The sequence below is a fragment of the Rutilus rutilus genome (assembly GCF_951802725.1).
Source record: "Rutilus rutilus genome assembly, chromosome: 23".
In the NCBI taxonomy this organism is placed as follows: domain Eukaryota; kingdom Metazoa; phylum Chordata; class Actinopteri; order Cypriniformes; family Leuciscidae; genus Rutilus; species Rutilus rutilus.
Window position 1 is genome coordinate 10,361,170 of NC_140233.1, and position 20,589 is coordinate 10,381,758.

At 38.2% G+C, this 20,589-nt stretch overlaps 1 protein-coding gene across 4 annotated transcripts in view; it reads left to right on the plus strand.

Annotated features, from left to right (window-relative positions):
- Nucleotides 1–20,589, plus strand: part of agbl1 (AGBL carboxypeptidase 1) — a 211,838-nt gene that overhangs the window by 106,722 nt on the left and 84,527 nt on the right. For all 4 annotated transcript variants that reach the window (XM_084396546.1, XM_084396547.1, XM_084396548.1 and 1 more), the window contains 7 exons: nt 3,516–3,901; nt 8,962–9,045; nt 10,602–10,694; nt 11,112–11,260; nt 13,054–13,141; nt 13,303–13,432; nt 14,917–15,070. In XM_084396546.1, the coding sequence (XP_084252672.1) occupies nt 3,516–3,901; nt 8,962–9,045; nt 10,602–10,694; nt 11,112–11,260; nt 13,054–13,141; nt 13,303–13,432; nt 14,917–15,070 (1,084 nt within the window). The remainder of the gene's footprint in view (nt 1–3,515; nt 3,902–8,961; nt 9,046–10,601; nt 10,695–11,111; nt 11,261–13,053; nt 13,142–13,302; nt 13,433–14,916; nt 15,071–20,589) is intronic.

A 20,589-nucleotide genomic window follows, 5' to 3' on the forward strand; every position in this document is an offset into this window, starting at 1 on the left:
GTACAGGACAGCCAGGAGTTGAAAATTAGATGTGCATTTCAATTCAGCATGACACCAACATACTGGTTTCTCTGCTGACTAAGCCGAAGACTCGACATGCATGAGCCTTTTTGTTTTGTATCTGACACAGTTCCTTAGTCAAGGCATGACGAGCATTACTGCACAATTTTAAATAGCTTACTCACAATATTTAGTTTATAATTTTATTTTCTGTTTCTGTTGATAATATATATATATATATATATATATATATATATATATATATATATATATATATATATTAGGGGTGGCACGGTTCACAAAACCCACGGTTCGGTTCGTATAACGGTTTTAGGGTCACGGTTTTCGGTTCTGTATGGTTCTTGTTGTTATTTTTTCTTTTAATCTTTAACACTCCAATTTACTTCAGCATATGATATATAGCTTAATTATCTAATTATTAATTAATTTTATTTCATAAATGGGGCGTGTTTGCAAAACGCAGCTTCTCATTTCCCGTTTCGAAGTAATATAGTGAGTGAGCGGTCACCGTGAGGAAACTTTCAGTGGCCCTGGAGGTCCATCCATCTGGAGAGCTACAATGGGCTGTGTCGGACAGTTCTTTGTCAATTTCTCCTCGTGTCTCGTCATCATAGGCGTAATTTGCGGGTGGGACATGTACCCTAGGGTCGATATTGTCCCCACCACTTTTGAAACATCTCGCGGCATGGATGTACCAATACAAATCAATAAATCATCTCCAGTTAACTAAGTATTCTTTTCGTTCGTTTGTTAAATAATAAGCAATCTAGCGCTGAAATGTGTTTTTTTTTTATCAAGTGATCAAAGTGCTCGTTGCCGCTGCGATCAGTGGCGCTGATACAGTGTTCTCTTGTGGCTCGCGCACACGCCGCACAGTCTTCACTCGGACGCGCGCTTCAATCCGTTGTGGAGACTCTCTATTCTTTCCGGTGAAATCACGAAACAAAATTCACACATCTGTCCCTGCTTGATATACAACCACTGATAAACATAATCGGTTTTGATGAAAAAGAAAAAAATATATATACGAGTGCGGATTAGAACTCAGAATCTCTGACACACTTGGCAAAAGTTCTGCCACTGGACCATTAAAGTATATACGTGAAACAGTCGATCTATGCATATTCACGTGAAAAAACAACATATAGTGGAGTAGATCTCATTAAAAACCCAGTGCACTATTTAAATCGATTGCTGGACATCCTAATGTTATTCTACATACATCTGATTTATGATTTAGCATTGTATTAGCACGGGCACGAGGCTACATTGCGTATACGTCAGAATTGTGAGATATAAAGTCAGAATTGCGTGTAATAAAGTCGCAATTGCGTCTTATAAAGTCAGAGTTTATATCACGCAATTCTGAGTTTATAATACGCAATTGGGAGATATAAAGTCAGAATTGCATGATATAAAGTCACAATTGCATGTTATAAAGTCAGAATTGTGAGATAAACTATTCTGAGGTAAAAAAAAAAAAAAAAGTCCGTCTTTTTTTCCCCCTTAGAATTGGACTTTATATCTCACAATTGTGAGTTTATATCTCACAATTCTGAGAAAATATGTCAAATTCTGACTTTATAACACGCAATTGCGACTTTATATCTCGCAATTCTGACTTTATAACACGCAATTGCGACTTTATTTCACGCAATTCTGACTTTGTATCTCGCAATTCTGAGAAATAAAGTCAGAATTGCGAGATGTAAACTCGCAATTGTGAGATAAAAAGTCGCAATTATCATTTAAAATTTTTTATTTTGTGGCGGAAACAAGCTTCCATAGATTGTTGCTGCTTGTCCGAACAAAAATTATTAATTTTAATAGTGTATGAATTTGACACTTTAATATTTTACAGGTAAGTTGTGAATTAAGGTTTTGATTTTTTAATGTTTATTTATGCTTATTTTTTTCCCTGCAATAGCTTCAATGTAGCTGCTTTTTACTTTTTATCGTTTTTTTTTTTTTATAAGAATTGCTTCATTATTGCTTCATTGAGTACCTTATAGCTTGAAAAGCTATACTTTCCAAAATTTCCCCCAAATCAGTTTGTATGTGACAACTCAAGTCAATTCATGATATTTGCAAACTTACTTAGCCAGAAATATCCATTCTGAATTGAGTTTGACAGCTGCGGAATACTTTCCCAATTATTATATCAATTTATTTGCTATTTTATGTGCTGATTTCAAAACCGTCAGACATGAATAGGTTTTAATGGTTGGTGGATTGTGTAATTGAATTGACCTAAAAACAGATTAGTTCGTTCCCTATGTGAATTGAATCGTTGCTTTCTTCCTCTCACCCACTTGAACGAACAACCAAGCACACGTTCCTTTCCCACAGTCCCACTCCCAGAGCTCATCAAAAGGGCCGTTGTACTCGTCTGTATCAAGTTCGTGATTAAAATAAGTCTTTGAAAAACATATCTGTGCTGCTGCATTGTTTTAGTGTTGTTATTTGTGGTTTCGAGAAAGGAATATGACAAAGCAAGGCCCCCCCTGAGATGCAATATGCAGCCTCAAACCCGAGACGTTTTTATACAGCAAGGGTTCATTTATATTAATGCATCCTCGGCTATTGGTATTCATGGAAGTTGTGGCGTTTTTGTGTTTACACATATTTTTAGGAGTGTGAGGAGGGGAAAAAGTGAAATTTAAATGCAATGATATAGCAGAGGGTGCAGTACTAAAGTGTATCTAACAAATTCACTTTGATGGTATACAGTTTATGTGCACTGTGCCAAAGATCAGAGCAACTGATGGAACGTGGGATGCCGTTCAGATTTCAAAGATCTTCCATAGGGAGGTGAACGCAGATGATAGAGGCTTTTATCGGCATGATGTCTGCTGGAATTTCCATCAGTCAGCACATCGTATCTATCGTGTTTCTTGGACATTTCACGTTCACCTTTGGGATGAGCCAGGGAATTGGACCACGGCCCCTTTTCCCGCTAAATTTATGGAAATGTATGAGGCGTGAGCTTAAATTGTTATTTGGTTGCTCTAAAAGCAGCTAGGGCCCTTGGCTATTTTGATACAGTTCATTTTATGCCTGTCAAAGACTGTAATTGGACGACCCTATTTGCTGTCAGTATCACCCTTTTGAAGTCAATAGAAAGCTGGAAGTGATGTGCACCACTCTGGGCTGCATCCTCAAAACAATTCCTTACCCTTTTTTGGCTTTCCTCCCTCAATATTCTCTCAAGAAACCCTTTTATTTCCTCTAGAGTTTATTTTGGGTTGTTATTCTGCGGTACTGTGTGGTTGGCGGTGCCAGAGGGAAAACAGGATATCTTGTGGGTGATGTTTACTGTAATCTCTCTTTGTCTCCTTTTTGCTGTTTTCTCTTACACTTTTGATTTAAGAATTGCTGATGTGGCCACAAGTATAAAGAGCTGACATCTGTGGATGCTCTTGATGTTTTCCCCCATGAATATCAACATTAGATTTGCAGCTTCTTTCTAACAGTTGGGAAATCATGTCTTCTAGGATTTGGACTCCAGCTCAGAGGTCGATGAAAGCTCAGATGATGACAGCACTCTGGACAGGGACTTGAACAACAAGACGGCAAGTGAACAGGGAGACTCCCCGTCGCTCTCCGACCAAGAAGAAAATCACCTCCAGACAAGAGACTTCCATAAACATTACCTCAGCTGCTCCAGGAAAGGCCAGGAAGGCCACTCCAGCATGGTGGACAGGCTTCTGGAGAGGTACGGGACTTGCATTCCCAACCATAATCCACGTCTCTACACCGCCACTGCAGCCAGTACCAAGTCTGTTGCTGGATACTCCATCCTAGCCTTCCCTGACTTCTGGGGACACCTGCCTCCTCAAGAGCAAGAGCCCATGGCTAAAAGACCACCACATGTGCAGAGGTGAGAATATAAATCTTTCACTTAAATTATGTCCCACACATATTTTGACTAAAGGAAAAGAGTTAATGAATTATCCGTCCAAATTCTCAACTTGTTCACAAGTGTACCAAAAAATGTAATCCCTTGCAAAAGGAACAAAAGTTCTTGCATAGTAACTTACTGACCCAAAAAATATGAAGAATTATTAATATTACTTTGGTTAAATAGGAAAATTCAACAGTTTTTATGCTATGTTTAAAATAAACATGATTAGAAAATCAGAATAAAGAATACGTTGTTAAAATGTACTGTTTGTATAAGATGTTAAGAAATTGTTTTTATTATAGTAATGGTCCGTTTGTTACCATCTTTACAAAATGATTCTCTTATTTCAATTTTAATTATGACATTCTTAAAAAAAATAGTTTAATTCATTCTTGTGCATATATACAGTATATATATATATATATATACACACACACATGCAGTTGTAATTGAAATTATTCAACCATCATTGCAAATCAGGTTCACTGGCAAAATGTACAGACTCAGCTATTGGCAATGAACAAATCAAACAAAAGTAATTGAAATAGCTCAAATGTTTAAAGTGGTCACTGAGCCGCCACCATGCTTAACTGTAGGCAGAGTGTTCTTTTCAGAATATGCTTCATTCTTCTTCCTACAGACACACCGCTGACCCATAGGGCCGAAAAGTTTTGTTTCATCGCTCCACAGAACAGAACACCAGAACTTCTGTGGCTTATTTATATGATTTTGAGCAAATTGGAGCTGACTTTTCTTGTGCTTTTGGGTCAGTAATGGTGTACGTCTTGGAGTTCCAGCATGCGTTTAGTACGCACCTTACTGTGCAGCTGAAACCTCAGTGCCTGTTGCCAGCAAGTCTTGCTGCAGGTCTTTTGCAGTCATTATATATATAGTTCCAAACAAAGCCACAGCAGAATTGTGGTGCATCTCTGAGCATTTCATTACTGTATGAATCCACATCTTTTAACGAATCGAGTGAGCCAATGATTCAGTGATTCACTCTTTAAGACATCACAGATAACAAAACATATGCAAAGTGTTTCTATTAGGGTTGTATTTAATTTTTTTGTATCTAGCTGTATTTTCCCCTGCTGTTTGTGATCCTATCAAAGATCTTTCACAGCATTCTTCTTCTGATCAGCTATGAAAGTCTGTATTGCAAAAACAATCCTGATTCAACATGAAGGAGCTCTCCATTCACCAGTGATCACATTTAGTATTCAATATTAAAAGATTTAAAGAGACAGTCGCTTTGAGAGACATATCTGGGGAATGGAGGAGAATTACTCTAGTGTTTTGTTTGCTCGTAAAAGCTGTGCCATTACAGACTGCGAAAAGCATTCATGAAAAACAACAAAAAGATGTTTGGTTCCATAAAGGCGCTTTCAAAACAACTCCCCAAAGATGCCTTAATTTGTACTTTTAGTTTTTGCACAAATTCTGTGTTCCATAATGCAGCTGTTTTTAACCTTATACGTTTGCATGTTGTTGAGATTGCCAGAAAAAGAAAACGATGCAAATATTAAACTTCATTTATAAGCTCATTTGTCTAAATCAGCTCACGTGGACACAATTTAAGGCCCATCTTTACTTACACATTGCCATATGAAAATGATTGTAAACATCGGCACTGAGTCATTAAACTCACTGTAAGTAGAAATGAAATCCATTAAAATATTTTCTCTCTGCGTTATACTCTCTTGCCTTAAGTGAGCCTTTCTGCTCTCGCTGGCTGCTTTGCTCTCAAACACCCAAACTCTTCTCTAGTGAGAAAAAGCCCTTAAATCTATATCTAATTACGGTCGCCCCCTTCGGAAAACTTGTTTTTGCCGAAAAACTTTCTTCAATGTGCAAGGGGGAGATTAAAGGGAATAGACATTTATTTCAGTCATTTCAGTAGTTTATTGTGTTTCCTCAAGGGTAAGATAAGTTTATATGGGGTTCTATTGGTGTCATTTTAACTCAAAAACAGTCACTTTTGGAGTTTTAAGAAGAACATGTCATACAGCCTGTGACATTTTGAATAAAGTTAGTTTTAATTCCACATATTGCTTCCTACTCCACCATTGACTTTTGATAAGTCTAAAACATTTGCAGTTGAATTTGACATCTTAAAATGTTTGTTAAAAAACACATTAGCAGAGGTGTGGACTCGAGTCATGTGACTTGGACTCGAGTCAGACTCGAGTCATGAATTTGATGACTTCAGACTCGACTCGACAAAATGTACAAAGACTTGCAACTCGACTTGGACTTTAACATCAATGACTCGTGACTTCACTTGGACTTGCGCCTTTTGACTCGAGAAGACTTGCTACTTCCCATGAGAACGGGGGGAAAAAATGTCCACATGGCCGCGCCGCTCTCAGTTTATCTGCATCTGTGAAAAAAATGTGCACCACCTGTATGCATGCAGCGAGCGCGCGCGCTGCCTGCACGACATCCAATCACTGTAGTCCCACGTTGTTTTGATTCGACAGCATCTAACGCCCGTTTCACATTCACACATACTCCGTTTGCAGTGCGTATGCGCCAGCGGTGCGTATTTTTTTCCGTACCCATGTTAACAGGTTAGAGCTTTCACACTGCACGCGGTTGCAGTCCGTCGATCCGTTCCAGGTGCGGTGCGTATACAGCAGTGCCGCGATCGTTTCCGCACCGAGTCTATTTCTGCTGTGCTGCACATGTGCTGCACGCGCTGAATTAAAGTGACAGCGCATGTTTCGTGGTCAACATGAACACAGATTGACCTAAAAATTTAGTAATTTCACCATAAATGCGATTAATTAAATAAAATGTAGTAATCTCACCATAAATGTATTTAATTAAATACTATTTTCACTTTAAGACCAGGGTAAAGCAAGGAAAACTACAATTTACCTCAACAAGGCGACATAATGAACAAATCTCGTCTCATTCGTGGAGGTGGAAAAACATGTTCCTTGTGACATGCAAGATTTATTGTATTAATTTAAATATAAAATAAAAGGCATGAGAGTCGGCTGTTTTTTTATATAAGTAGCCTACATGGTTAAATATTTGACCACTTGCTTTAGGAACTTAATATAAGTAGAAGTAATGCATTGAATAATAGGCCTACGTTGTTTAAATTGTGTTTAAACGTGCATACGTCTATTAAAGAGTGTATATGTGTACAAAGAGAATCGCAATGCTGAGACGTAAGACCGGGGTAGCCTAAATCAAGGGAAAATACATATTTCAACAAGGCAACATAACACTCGTCTCATTCGTGGAGGTGGAAAAACAAGTTCTTTGTGACATGCGAGATTTATTGTATAAAAGATTTAAATTATGCAAAAGAATGCTGTTTTTGTCAATTTTAAGTTTTAATTTAAAATGTAGGCTATGCGATTTTAATATAGCCTAAGTACATGGTTAAATATTTTACCACTTGTTTGAGCAACTTAATATATAATTATATAAGAGTAATGCATTAAATAATACGTTGTTTAAATTGTATTTAAACGTGAATACGTCTATTAAAGAGTGTATACGTGTGTACAAAGAGAATCGCAATGCTGACGATTTTTTTTTTTTTATAAAAGATGCTAATAACTTCTGGATTTGAAATACAAATAGTGAGTATGAATTTGTGGTACAGCCGCGGATCACGCACTGCAAACGCAGCATATGTGAAAGCACTATTGCGCGTGCTGGTCTTGCACCGCATACGCACTGCAACACGCATTCCAATTATATTATCAGGTTGGTCCAGTTTTTCAGAAGTGATAATTTTGAGGAGTGAGGATTTTATTGATGACATGTTTAAAAAGGTTTAGGCTAAAACGACCCATGTCTATTTGAAAGTTAAACTGTTTTGCAATATGAGGTTAATACAATACAGGACTGAAGCTGCATGCTCTGCATTGTTCTAGTGCAATATGCTGTTGAAATACAAGCATTTTTTGTGAAAATTTAATTTTCTGTTTTTTACTGTATTTGATTATAAATCAAAGTATAAAAAGAGGTTTAAATAAATACAAATCTTACAGACGTACATGATTTGTATTAATTTTATTTCTGTGGTAAGAGGACTTGAAATGACTCGAAACTAAAATGGTAGGACTTTGGACTCGACTTGAGACTTGTTGGCTTTGACTTTTGACTCGACTCGGGACTTGCCTCATCTTTGACTCGACTTGACTCGGGACTAGAGGGCAAAGACTTGAGATTTACTTGTGACTTGCATAACAATGACTTTGTCCCACCTCTGCACATTAGACATGTCTGACACATTTTGACTAAAGTTGCAGGAAAATGACTCTCACGTTTACTTTTTTAACCTTTGTGATGGTCTACACTCAGAATTTAACACAATGAAGGACAGAATGCTTGTTTATGTCGTATTGTTTTATAGGTCTTTCCATGAAGTAAACAATTTGATGAGAGCGCGCCCAGTTTATTGCCGGTCACAGCGGACTGTTAACTTTGTTTTCGCTCATTCATTCAACCCCATTATCATCTGAAATTTGCTCTCGGGATTGAAAAGTCCACACAGATTGTTTTTTTCTCTCGCATTTTGCTCATTCGCGTCAAGAGAAAGGCCTTATTGTTGAGAAATAATGCACACAAACAACCAAGAAAATTTGCCAATTAGCATAATGTAGTGCAAAAAGAGGAGGCATTATAGAGTTGACCATCCACAGAATTGAGAACGACTTTCATTATCACTGCTTTAGGCAAACGTCTGCATACTGTATTTTTAGTTTGTGTGAAAATGTAAGTCGTTATTCACCAATAATCTTCTCTCCAGTGAGTTTCATGAATTCATGAACTGGATCAACCAGATTCATGAATCAGTCGTTCAGGCCAGTCTTGAGAATTGAATGAATTGAAAATAATTGAATCAAAATGGTGATTAATTTACAAATCAAATAGTATAGGATGATATAATATTATAATACAGCAATATAGCACTCAAGTCAGTTTATGTACAGTATAGTACAGTATATATATATCTACTCTTGGAAATCAAAGTCACTGATTTCAAATCTTTTTTTTTTTTTTTTTCTCAGGAGGAAAGTTTTTGAAGACATTCAGCGTCTCATCTGTCCAGAGGACATCATCAACAAGGTTGTTTTTGACATGGACGATCCCAGGTAACACTTCTTTTCTTTTTCTTTTTGAATGCTTTATACCTAAAACAATTGCAATAGAGATTTGAAAAGGGTAATTGTGGTAGAAATACATTTTTTAGGTGCAGTCTTGTTTGAGATTTGATTTTAATCGTATAGTTCCTCAGTCCTCACCTTGTGTGTGTTTATCCAGTCAAGCTTGATTTGACGTGACCGTGTGTGTCAGGGGCATTCTGGGTGATAAACCCTTGAATGGACAGTGTCTCTCTGCCAGCTCAGATGCTGATGGACAGCTTGTCGTCTGTCATGTAGTTTGTGGGTTAGCAGTAAAGAACAGTGTTTGTGTTATCTGAGCCGTGTGCCTCCATCATGTGGACAGTGTTCTGCTGTGAATTTACTTGTCATTTGCAGCGTGACTGGAATTTATTGATGCAAAAGGTGTAGAATGAATGATTTAGCAAGAATCATGGTTGCTGTGAATCAATATCTGCGATAAGTATGGTGATAATTCACTTGTTTGTTAAGCTAATGTGACAATATGGTGGAGTGTAACATGCTCAATCAGCACAGCTGTCCAAAAATGTATCTCTCTTTCTTTCATCTGTTCTTCTATTCATGCTTTTCTGTTTATCAGACTTCTCCAATTAATTTAATTTGTCCCTTTCTTTCTCTTTTCTTTCACCTTTTCTTCTTTCTGTCCCTCATTCATGTCTTTCTCTTTTTAATTTCTTTAACCCCCCCCTCCTTCCCTTTCTCCTTTCCTTCAACCTATTTCCCTTCCTTCCTTCTTTCCTTTCTTCTTTTTTCTTCCATTGTCTTTCTTTGATTTCCTTCCCTTCTAATTTAAATGTCATTCCTTGCTTCCTGTCTTTAAATTTTCTCTTTGTTCCTCCTTCCTTTCCTCTTTCCTTCCTTTCCTCTTTCCTTCCTTCCTTCCTTCCTTCCTTCCTTCCTTCCTTCCTTCCTTCCCTCCCTCCCTCCCTTCCTTCCTTCCTTCCTTCCTTCCTTCCTTCCTTCCTTCCTTCCTTCCTTCCTTCCTTCCTTCCTTCCTTCCTCCCACCCTCCCTAACTCCCGCCCGCCCGCCCTTCCTTCCTTCCGCCCTTCCTTCCTTCCTTCCTTCCTTCCTTCCTTCCTTCCTTCCTTCCGTCCTTCCTAACGTCCTTCCTTCGTCCGTCCGTCCGTCCGTCCGTCCGTCCTTCCTTCCTTCCTTCCTTCCTTCCTTCCTTCCTTCCTTCCTTCCTTCCTTCCTTCCTTCCTTCCAACATTCATTGTTCTTCTTTATTGTTTTTCTGTTTTGCTTCCTTCCTTGTTTTTCCTTTTTTCCTTTCTTTATTCTCATTTTTATCTTTTCTTACCTTTCCTACTACATCTTTCTCTTTCCTTCCTGTATTTTTTTGTTCCTTCTTATTTTCCTTTATTTTTTTTTATATTTCCTCCCTGTCTTTCTCCTTTTCCTCATTCCCTTCTTTCCTGTCTTTCCTGTATTTTCTTTCCTTCATACATTCACTCTATTCTTCATTCCTGTCTTTCTTTCTTTCTTTCTTTCTTTCTTTCTTTCTTTCTTTCTTTCTTTCCTCAGTCCACAGTGTTCCACCGATATGTGTCCCAGTTCCCTTCGATTTTTCTCCAAATTTGAGAGTGGGAACCTGCGAAAAGCCATTCAAGTCCGCAGGTGAGTCTCTGCATTACAATACAGTGCACGTACACAAGCACACAGACGTTCAACCATGTACTGCAGACAGCGCGGCGAGTGCCCTTGGGCCTCATTTGTAGTGCGTTTGCAGTCACACTCTCTCTCCCTCATTCTTATGTTTCCACTCTTTCAGCAAGCTTGTCTCGTCAACGCATGCAAGATCAAATCAAAGACGCCGTCTACAGAGCAGTTCCGATGCGCTTAAATAAAAGAGCCGACGTTATATTTTTCCAAATGAAATGTAGCGCCCGTAACAACAGATAGGGATGGAGAGAGAGATTTCTCTCTGTCGTTTACGCAACACATTTCTCAGCCTCTCTCTCTCTCATTACTTCTCTCCTATTCTCTCTTACACCCACTTTGTCTGATTTTCTCCTGTCTGTCTATCTTTCGCAGTCATGAATATGATTTGATTCTCAATGCTGATGTCAACTCTTCTGCACACTATCAGTGGTTTTATTTTGAAGTCAGTGGCATGGTGGCCGGCGTGCCTTATCGTTTCAACATCATCAACTGTGAGAAAGGAAACAGCCAGTATAACTACGGTAAGCCATACGTTAGCGACTTTGGTTTGGATTACACAAGTAGTATATCCTATTCCTGGGTCAGCATATGTTGTTCTAGAAACCAGGGTTATCGTAATTAACTAAAACTATTAAAAATAAAAATAAATAAAATAATAATAAATAAAATTAAAATGAAAAACGTAAAAACTTTAACTTGACGTACCAAATTAACTAAAAATAAAACTGAAATTAAAATGACTTAAAACTACAAACATATTAAAAAATATATATAATAATAATAATAAGTGACAAAAACACAACAACATTTTTAAAATTAACTAAAAAAAAAAAAACTATAAAAGTATCTCAATGATACTAAAACAAAAGAAACAACAGATTGAAGTAATAGGTATTTATGCACACTTGAATCCAAGGTACACTTTTTTAATATAAAATTTTGGTACACAACTCATTCTGTATCTTTTGTGGTATGAACATGATCTCCTCAAATCAGCACAAAAGTTGATCCAGGAATGTGTCCTCCTTGTGTAAACAGTGCTCTGTTTGTTATGTGGACCAGGTGAGGGTTATAAGAGCTGTTTTTAATACCGCACACTAAGGTTGTATATTCTACGATTGTTCTAGGTGGCACTGATTTTGACATCCCTCTCCTCAAAAGAAATACAGCACACCAGGCATGAGAAGATGCCACAGTGGTAGCAGCTAAATCATATCATAGCCTCACATTGCTCTCAGACACAGCGGTGGGCCTGAGCAGCTCTTAAATCTGACACTAGCCGTATATTCCCAGAAAAATACAATGCTCCGACATTTCTAAAGTTCCTCCCCCCATAAAGCGTTTTCAATGGCCCTTGACTGCCTTTTCTTAATTTTGGTGTGCAGCTGGGCATTTTAAGACACTCGTGCTGGCCCGAAGTCAGTGTTTTATGTCTCTATATTAAATGAGATGTCCTTTACTTTTGACCTTATTTGAGTCTGAGTAAAACATACTCTCAACAAACATATACTTTGAGAGAATGCATTTCAGGGAACTCTGTCAACATCTCTTCTTCGGGAAGTTAGTGTTTTGGAGAAATGGTTCAGCGTGTTGGTTTTAAGAAAGGAATGTCTTGCCTTTCCACTGAAAGAGCCGATCAGCTTTTTTTTAAACAGATAATATTTATTTATTTATTTTAATATAACTGCTCTATAACTGTTTTGGTGATTTTAGCTTTCCTCATTCAATGTTTTTAGTTTTTAGTTTAATATATTTTATTTATTCCTGTGATGGAAAAGCTGAATTTTCAGCATCATTACTCCAGTCTTTAGTGCCACATGATCCTTCAGAAATCATTCTAATATGCTGATTTCGTGCTCAAGAAACATTTATTATTAATTTCAGTCAACAACATTTATTTCAAATAGAAATCTTTTGTAGTATAATAAATGTATATGTCACTTTTAACCAATTTAATGCATCCTAAGGGCCAGTTCACACAGAATGCACTTTTGCGGTTAGAAAATTCCAGGTTAATGTAATGGGGAAAAAGGCCAACATAGTCTAGAGACATTTTTTTAAAAGATTTCCGCATTTTTGGAAAGCTGTGTCATGTTAACCTATTGAATTCAGGGTAGACCCAAAAATGATTTGATTTTTATATTTGTATAATTATTTGATTTGGCAATTGGCCACACTAAAAACATCCACTTTTATCATCTATGTGTTTGTGCAAAAGCTAACAATCTGCATGTTTAGCAATTACAGAATGACCTTTAAATGACTGACTGTTTGACATGGTTCATTACTGTATGATTGTCCCGTGTTGTTTCAGGCATGCAGCCTGTGCTGTATTCTGTGAGAGAGGCTCTGGAGGGCAGACCACACTGGGTGCGATCAGGCTCTGAAATCTGCTATTACAGGTACTTTGCTTTTGCATTTTGCTTCAGGTCTTCACATTTAACCCCACATTCCTTCACTACACCTCGCTTTGCTGTACTTTTTCTTGAAAAAGTGAAATTTATTCTTTGTTCAATATATACACTGCACATGTAGCGTCTAATTGTGCTTTTGACTCCCACAGAAATAATTTCTGCCCTAGGAGAGGTCAAAAATGTTCTTTCTACACACTGACCTTCACGGTGACCTTTCGCCATGATGATGATGTGTGCTACTTGGCTTACCACTACCCTTACACGTACACCACCCTTCAGGTGTTTGGAATTGCCCTCTTTGTATGAATATGTGTCCTCTATGGAGATAATGGAGATAATAATAATAATAATCCCTGGTCATAATTAGTAATTCACCAAAATACATTTTTGTTTTTACGAAAACTGATGTATGGATTTAAATGTAAACATTTAAACGGTGGCTGACATTTATTCAAACATACTTTAAATAATTACAACCACAGACTAAGTAAAAATATGATGAAAATATAATATAGTGTATATATTTAGCAAAACTAGTCATTTTTTCTAGTTGACTATCACTTTATGGACATTGAATGGCTTTTCTGAGGTATGTAACATTACGTGACATTGTTTACAATCAGTTTTATTGACGTCTTTCGTGGTTGGAACACTGATTGAGCGATTACATGAGACATGATACATTTCTTTCAACATGTCTTCAGATGTTTATTTCATGCTATAACTAGAGGTTATGTAACTATAACTAAGCCCCTTTCACACAGCGTGTTGATCCCGGGAAATTGCCGTAAAATTGCTAGAGTGCTTTCTGTGTGAACGCAAACACGTCCCGGGATTGATGCCAGGATCGATGCCGGGATGGGGACCTAGTAACATTGTCGGGATCAGTCCCGGAACGCGCCCTGTGTGAACAAAAGCCAGGACCAATGCCGTAAAAGGGTATTTTGTTGCTCTTAGAAGAAAGTTTGTGTTCGTCATCAACAAAGAAAGAATGAAAAAATGTCTGCAAAATAGAATAAAGCAGAGACCAGGGAGCTCCTTACTATCCGCGCTGAAGCTGAGATCGTTCGCCAGCTTTGTGGAACGGTACGCTTGTGTACGACCGAATCCGGAAAAGGGATCTTTACGGGATGTGTGTGAACACACTCACAGATTCTGGAAAATCACTGGCTGTGTGAATGAACCAAAATCAAACGATCCCGGGACAAATCCCTTGACACATTATCCGTGTATTTTCCGGAATCTCTGTGTGAAAGGGGCTCTAGAGGAACAGATGATTGGTTCATGTGCTGCTTGAACTGAGGAGGCTACACCGATCTGTCACGCATCAAAGCAACATTTATTGTTTCAATTTAGTTATAAAATTGACTTCGAAAAAGTCAATGACTTCGAAAAGATGCTCTGACTTTGAAAAGCTTATTGCGATTATTGTATGGTAGGCGCTCTACAAATAATGTTTAGTGAAGTTTTGATCGCGCATCGGCTAAAGACAGCATAGACTAAAAGATTTCAAATCGATTTAAATAAAGAACTCATTATTGTCAACCTAGCCATAGTGTTCATACAGCTGAGATGATTACCTGTTGTAGCTTGTCTACATTGTGTGCATGAAATAGACACTGGCACAGTCAGAACACGCCATCAGATTCAGTCAATGATTCAGCCCTCCTAAACTGATATATATTTTGGTTGCTTTAATGTCAGTGCATCAGTAGTCATAATGGCTAATGACTAAAGCAAATGTTTTTGCAATTGTTCTCTAGACCCATCTGAAGATGTTGGAGAAGTCAGTCGACCCACAGAAAGTTTTCTTCAGGAAACAAAACCTCTGTGACACGCTGGCGGGGAACTCCTGCTCCTTAGTCACGATCACTGCCTGCCCCACTTCCAGAGCCTGGAAACATCTGCACCAGCTGCGTAAGTCTGACAGTAAAACTCATAATGAGTCAGATTTATGCTCTTGTGTGTCAACACACCTGTGTGCTAAGCTGAAGGAGTATGTGTGTGTGCTCGTATAATCTGTACGGAGTATCTGAGCTTTGACGCCTCCTGTCAGAGGAGGAGTTGAGGGGCATCAGTGTGTGTGTGTGTGTGTGTGTCTTTTTGGGTGGGTGGATGTATGTGTGGAGGACACAGTTAGATGGGATGACAGTGCTTGACTCACTTCCTGAGTCGTATGTTATTCCAGGGGACAAAAAGTTAGTAGAACTAGGAGGGCACATATGGATTGAGAGGAAGTCAGGTTGACTCTTTCTTGTTGGTAGTCACTTCAAAGGCAGTTACATGTACATTTAATCTTTTAGCAGACGCTTTTATTCAAAGCGACTTACAAATGAGGAGAGCAATAGAAGCAATCAAACCAACAACAGAGCAACAATATGCAAGTGCTGTGACTAGTCCCAGATAGTCTAGCACCATACATGTAGCATTTCTTTTATATATATATATATATATATATATATATATATATAGAATATTACGTGTTAATATTAATGGGTCAAGTGTTGATGAAAAAGATGCATCTTCAGCAGTTTCTTGAAAATGACTAAAGACTCAGCAGCTCGGGTTGAGTTAGGCAGGTCATTCCACCAGCTTGGAACAGTCAAGGGTCAGTGAAAATGATTGTGTGCCTCTTTGGGATGATGGCTCCACTCACTACTTCAGACCAATGTGCCCTCCAGAAGCTTGCGTTCTGGAAGTGAACGGTGCCACTTCCAGAACGCAAGTTTCTCGAGGGCACATAGGTCTGAAGTAGTGAGTTTATGTATAGGGGTACAAAGCCAGTGGTTGTTCTTTACAAACATTAGTGCCTTGAATTTGATGCAAGCGGCAATTGGCTACCAGTGCAATATATATATGTGTATTGTGTGTCTGTGCGTGTGCGTGTGCGTGTGTGTGTGTGTGTGCATATATGTATGAGGTATGAGGGGCCGTATAAGCCAAAATCCATTCTTCTACTGTCACACACATACATTCTCCTTTCACATACATACATTTCTACTCTCACACTTACACATTCTCCTTTCACATATATACATATCTACTCTCACATTCACATTCAATCTCCTTTCACTTACATACATTTCTACTCTCACATTCACACTCATTCTCCTTTGACATACATACATAATCTACTCTCACAGTCTACAGTCTTGAATTGGTACTCGTACCCACTCTTGCATTAAAGCTGACAGGTGTGACTGAACTACAGAGATAGATGTTTCAGACTGAAGAAAGACCTAGAGGGACATGCTGACCCAGCTGTGGGCCACTTCCTATGGGTAGCACGATGCTCACCAACCCTCGTCTCCTGATGAATATGGAGGCGAAACATCTGCAGCTTTCTCCCCATAGACCCACAAGGAGCATCTGGCTCGGTTGGGGGTGCAGGGACGGCCTGTTCCGATCAACCGACTGCTGACAGTCCCCAAGACACTCCGACATACTGCAAAGTGACCTGCTGACAATTCCCAAAGACTGCCGAACACAGTGACCTGCTCGCAAACTTGACACTTGTGCCATTGATCAAAGACTGCCAGTTATTAGCGCGTTTACATTAGCTGTGCCTGAACTTTGTGTGCGCATTTGTTTATGCTAGTGTAATCAAATCACAATGAAAGCACTCATATGGGCTTTCTTCAGGAATTCGTTGGCTAATGAAATCAGTGACATGGAAATGACTTCCTTTATTTTTAATTCAGACTCTGTGATATTGTTTTAACAGCATCACACTTTGAATATAACTCCTATCCTAGCATTTGAAAGCATCAGGAACCTTATATGATTATTATTTCAGAACTTATTTTTAGTGAATAGTCCTGCTATTTTAACACTTTGGTGATCAACATACCAGTTATAAAAGCAAAATACATAAGTAATAAGCACAGTGCTGGGGAAAGTTACTTTTTAAAATGAACTTACTTTTATATATTTACTGAATTTCTCTTAAAGAATATTACATTCGTCTTATTATGGAAGCCAGTTTCTATTTTTTAAAAATGTAATTGTGACTTAACAGTTGCAGCTATTTTTCTCAAAATGTAATTTTATATCTGACAATTGTAACATTATTTCTTGTAATTGCAACTTTATAGCTCATATTGGGACTTTGTATCTTACAGTTGTGACCAGGGGTGCAAAAAGATGTTTTAGGTTGGGGGTGCTAAACCACATTTGCAAAAAATAAATAATATTGAGTCTATAAAACATGTCAAAACTCAACGAAGCACAACGTGTATTGGTGATAACACTCGTTTAAACCGCAAGCACACCGAGACATTTGACTGCACACAACGGATCGGTCGACGGGACATAAATTAAGCCTTTAAATAAAAGGGTTATTGAGCTCTTTACACTGTCATACACAATAAAACAACCTGCACAGCAACATGAAATCAAAACGAACACAAAAAACGGCCTAACTTACACAGCACCGAAGGTGGACTTGCACTCACTAATACGAATACTTTCTACGCACACTGCAATGGTCACAATATGACGTCACACTCTGCACGTAAATTAAAATATATATATATATATATATATAATTCGACATATAAATAATACTTTTTTTAATAGCCCACTTAAAGTGTTAATTACAAATAAATTACCTAATGCTAAAAATGAATAAATGTAAATGAACAAAAATTTGCGTTGCATTTACAATCCTGTGAAAATGCTGCACCCTTACTCGCCGTGCCCCTGATTGTGACTATATTTTTTGTAATTGAGACTCATGACACGTTACCACAACACAATATCTAATGCAATTCAATCTAGATAGAATATGCATTTTTATTGTAAAAAGTATACACATTTTGATCAAATGTAATTTAAAAAAACACAAGCGAGCTGCATCTTATGAGTGGCCATGTCATCAGGATGCTGGAATATTTTCAAAATCGCTGCTTAAATAGAAATAAGTTATAGTACAGTTCTATCCAAATATGAAGTCTACTAAATTTGAAGAAAATATCTTTCCCATCAGTTGACACACAGTACTGTTGTGACAGCCGCAGCAGCAGTCAGACACAGCGTCACCGCAGTGAACAGCATCCAGCGAGATTCACGTGGCTCTGTGTAAACATCAAGCCCGAAACACACACACACTCTCACACATGCAGGGCACCTCATCCATCTGTCATCGTCCTGCTGAGTGTGTCGTCCCAGCTGACACCATCCCGAAACATCACAGTGCATTTCATTAATCTGAACATCCATAAAAAAAAAAAAAAAAAACGTGTCAGTAAATCAGACTCTCTATCAAGCGATCCATAGACAGATGTGTATATGTAATATGCAAGATAAATTACAAAAAAATATTTTTGCAAAATCGTACATATTTTACGAATTGGCCAATTCGTATGAATTCATACGAATGACCTACCCCTGACCCCGCCCCGAGTGAGGTCGGACGAATTAGTACGAATTAGCCAACTTTTTATCATTCGTACGAATTCGTACGAATTGGTCGTGAGATAGCGTTGGGTAACCCATACTCAGTATTCGTCCTCTGCATTTAACCCATCCAAGTTAGTGCACACACATTAAGAGCAGTGAGTATTGAACACACACACACACACACACACACACACACACAATACAAACCGTGAACACACACACATACGCGGAGCAGTGCGCAGCTATTTGCAGTGGCGCCCGGGGAGTGATTGGGGGTTAGGTGCCTTGTTCAAGTATTGAGCAATGTATTGAGGGTGGAAGAGAGCGCTGTTCATTCACTCCCCCACCTACATTTTTCCTGCCGGTATTCAGAATCGAACCCGCAACCTTCGGGGTACCAGTCTGACTCTCTAACATTGGGTCATGACTGCCCCTAAAATACATACATTTGCTTGTAAAAATGACTCCTGATTCATAGAATGACATGTAAACAATTTCAAATGAACATACGCTTATGAGTTTACTGTACTTACTTACTTGTGAACTGTACACATATACGGCTGCTATCTGTGGCAAAATGCGGCAACAAACTCTGACATTTGCCTGTCGGAGGATTACACCTTAATTAGCACATTGGGGTTTAGAAGCATTAGCACATGAGCTTTGCCTTTACACATAGTGGGATTTTCATAATCACTTTACAATTTCTCTCAGATGCAGGACTTACGCGAACTCCCGTCCACTGCATTATTGAATTAAAGGCCTCAGATATGATTAACTGTAATCACGGTGCCCCACATCAATCACTACAAACAAGTTAGGCCGCTTTTATAAGCCAATGGTGATTAGAAGGTGGTGCGGGTCACCGCTTGTTTCTGTGCGTACAAGAGAGAAACCGTCTGGACATCGTTGTGGAATGAGAACTTGTTAATATGACACATCAGACGAGCCGTGTCAGCTTTTGTGTATTGTTAAAGTTGTGTAGCTGACCAACAGAATTACGGCAGCAATTCAACCGGATAAACTTAACAGCTTAATTTGTGGTCGGTGTATTTGCATAACTCTCAGGGATTCTCACAGGGTTCTAATTAAACAAATCCCTTTGATTAGCTGTACCTGTAAACAACACCCGCATATACTGTACGTTTACACTTTTGTGCTTTCTTACAAAAGCGTCAGTTAAAATGTCTTGCAGCACTCCCTAAATAACAAAGATGTCACGTTACATAACAAAAACAATTTTAGTTGACTGTTGTTTGTGTGCGTTGCCTTGAGGTGTATATCACAGGCAGGTTATAATTTTCTGCTATTATGTATTTGGGACATTCTGGGTGCTATGCAAGAAATTAAACTTTTTGTTATACTGAAGAGTATTTTTATATTGTCAGTCTTCCCATAAAAAAGGGAAATATCCAGACTTCCAAGCCTAGAAAGGTTATGTAAATGAATAAATAGTAAGAAATTAGTTGAATATAATATTTCTATTATACTTTTTAACATACCTTTTTCTAGTTATACTCTACTGCAATATTTAAATAGACATATTAATATTATTAATATTAAATGAATCAGTAAATTATACACACACACACACACACCAATAACCAATAATTAACCAATAACATAACCATTCACATGACCTTGCATGGCTCAAAAAGTTCAGTGTGTTCAAAGTGTGACACAATTGTTCAAATTATATATACATTTATTTGGCTGGGCCATGAAAATTTGATAAATGTTTTCCAACCGTTGACAATTTAGAAAAGCCCCTTAAATGTGTGTAACAGAAATACAGGTTCTTATCTGTTAGTCACATTGCCCATGCCTTCTGCTGACAGTGAATGATAAATCCTATTTGCAATACCTTTCTGCTTGCGTTTGACTCTACATTAACTGTCTGTCCCCCATGCATCCTGCAGCCTACATGTTTCTTTCTTTCTCTCTCTTTTCATATCGCCATCTGTTCTATCGCTCTGTCCTTCATGTTCACGAAGTCTCTTCAAATAGACGTCATAACCCCCATTTCACCCACAGTC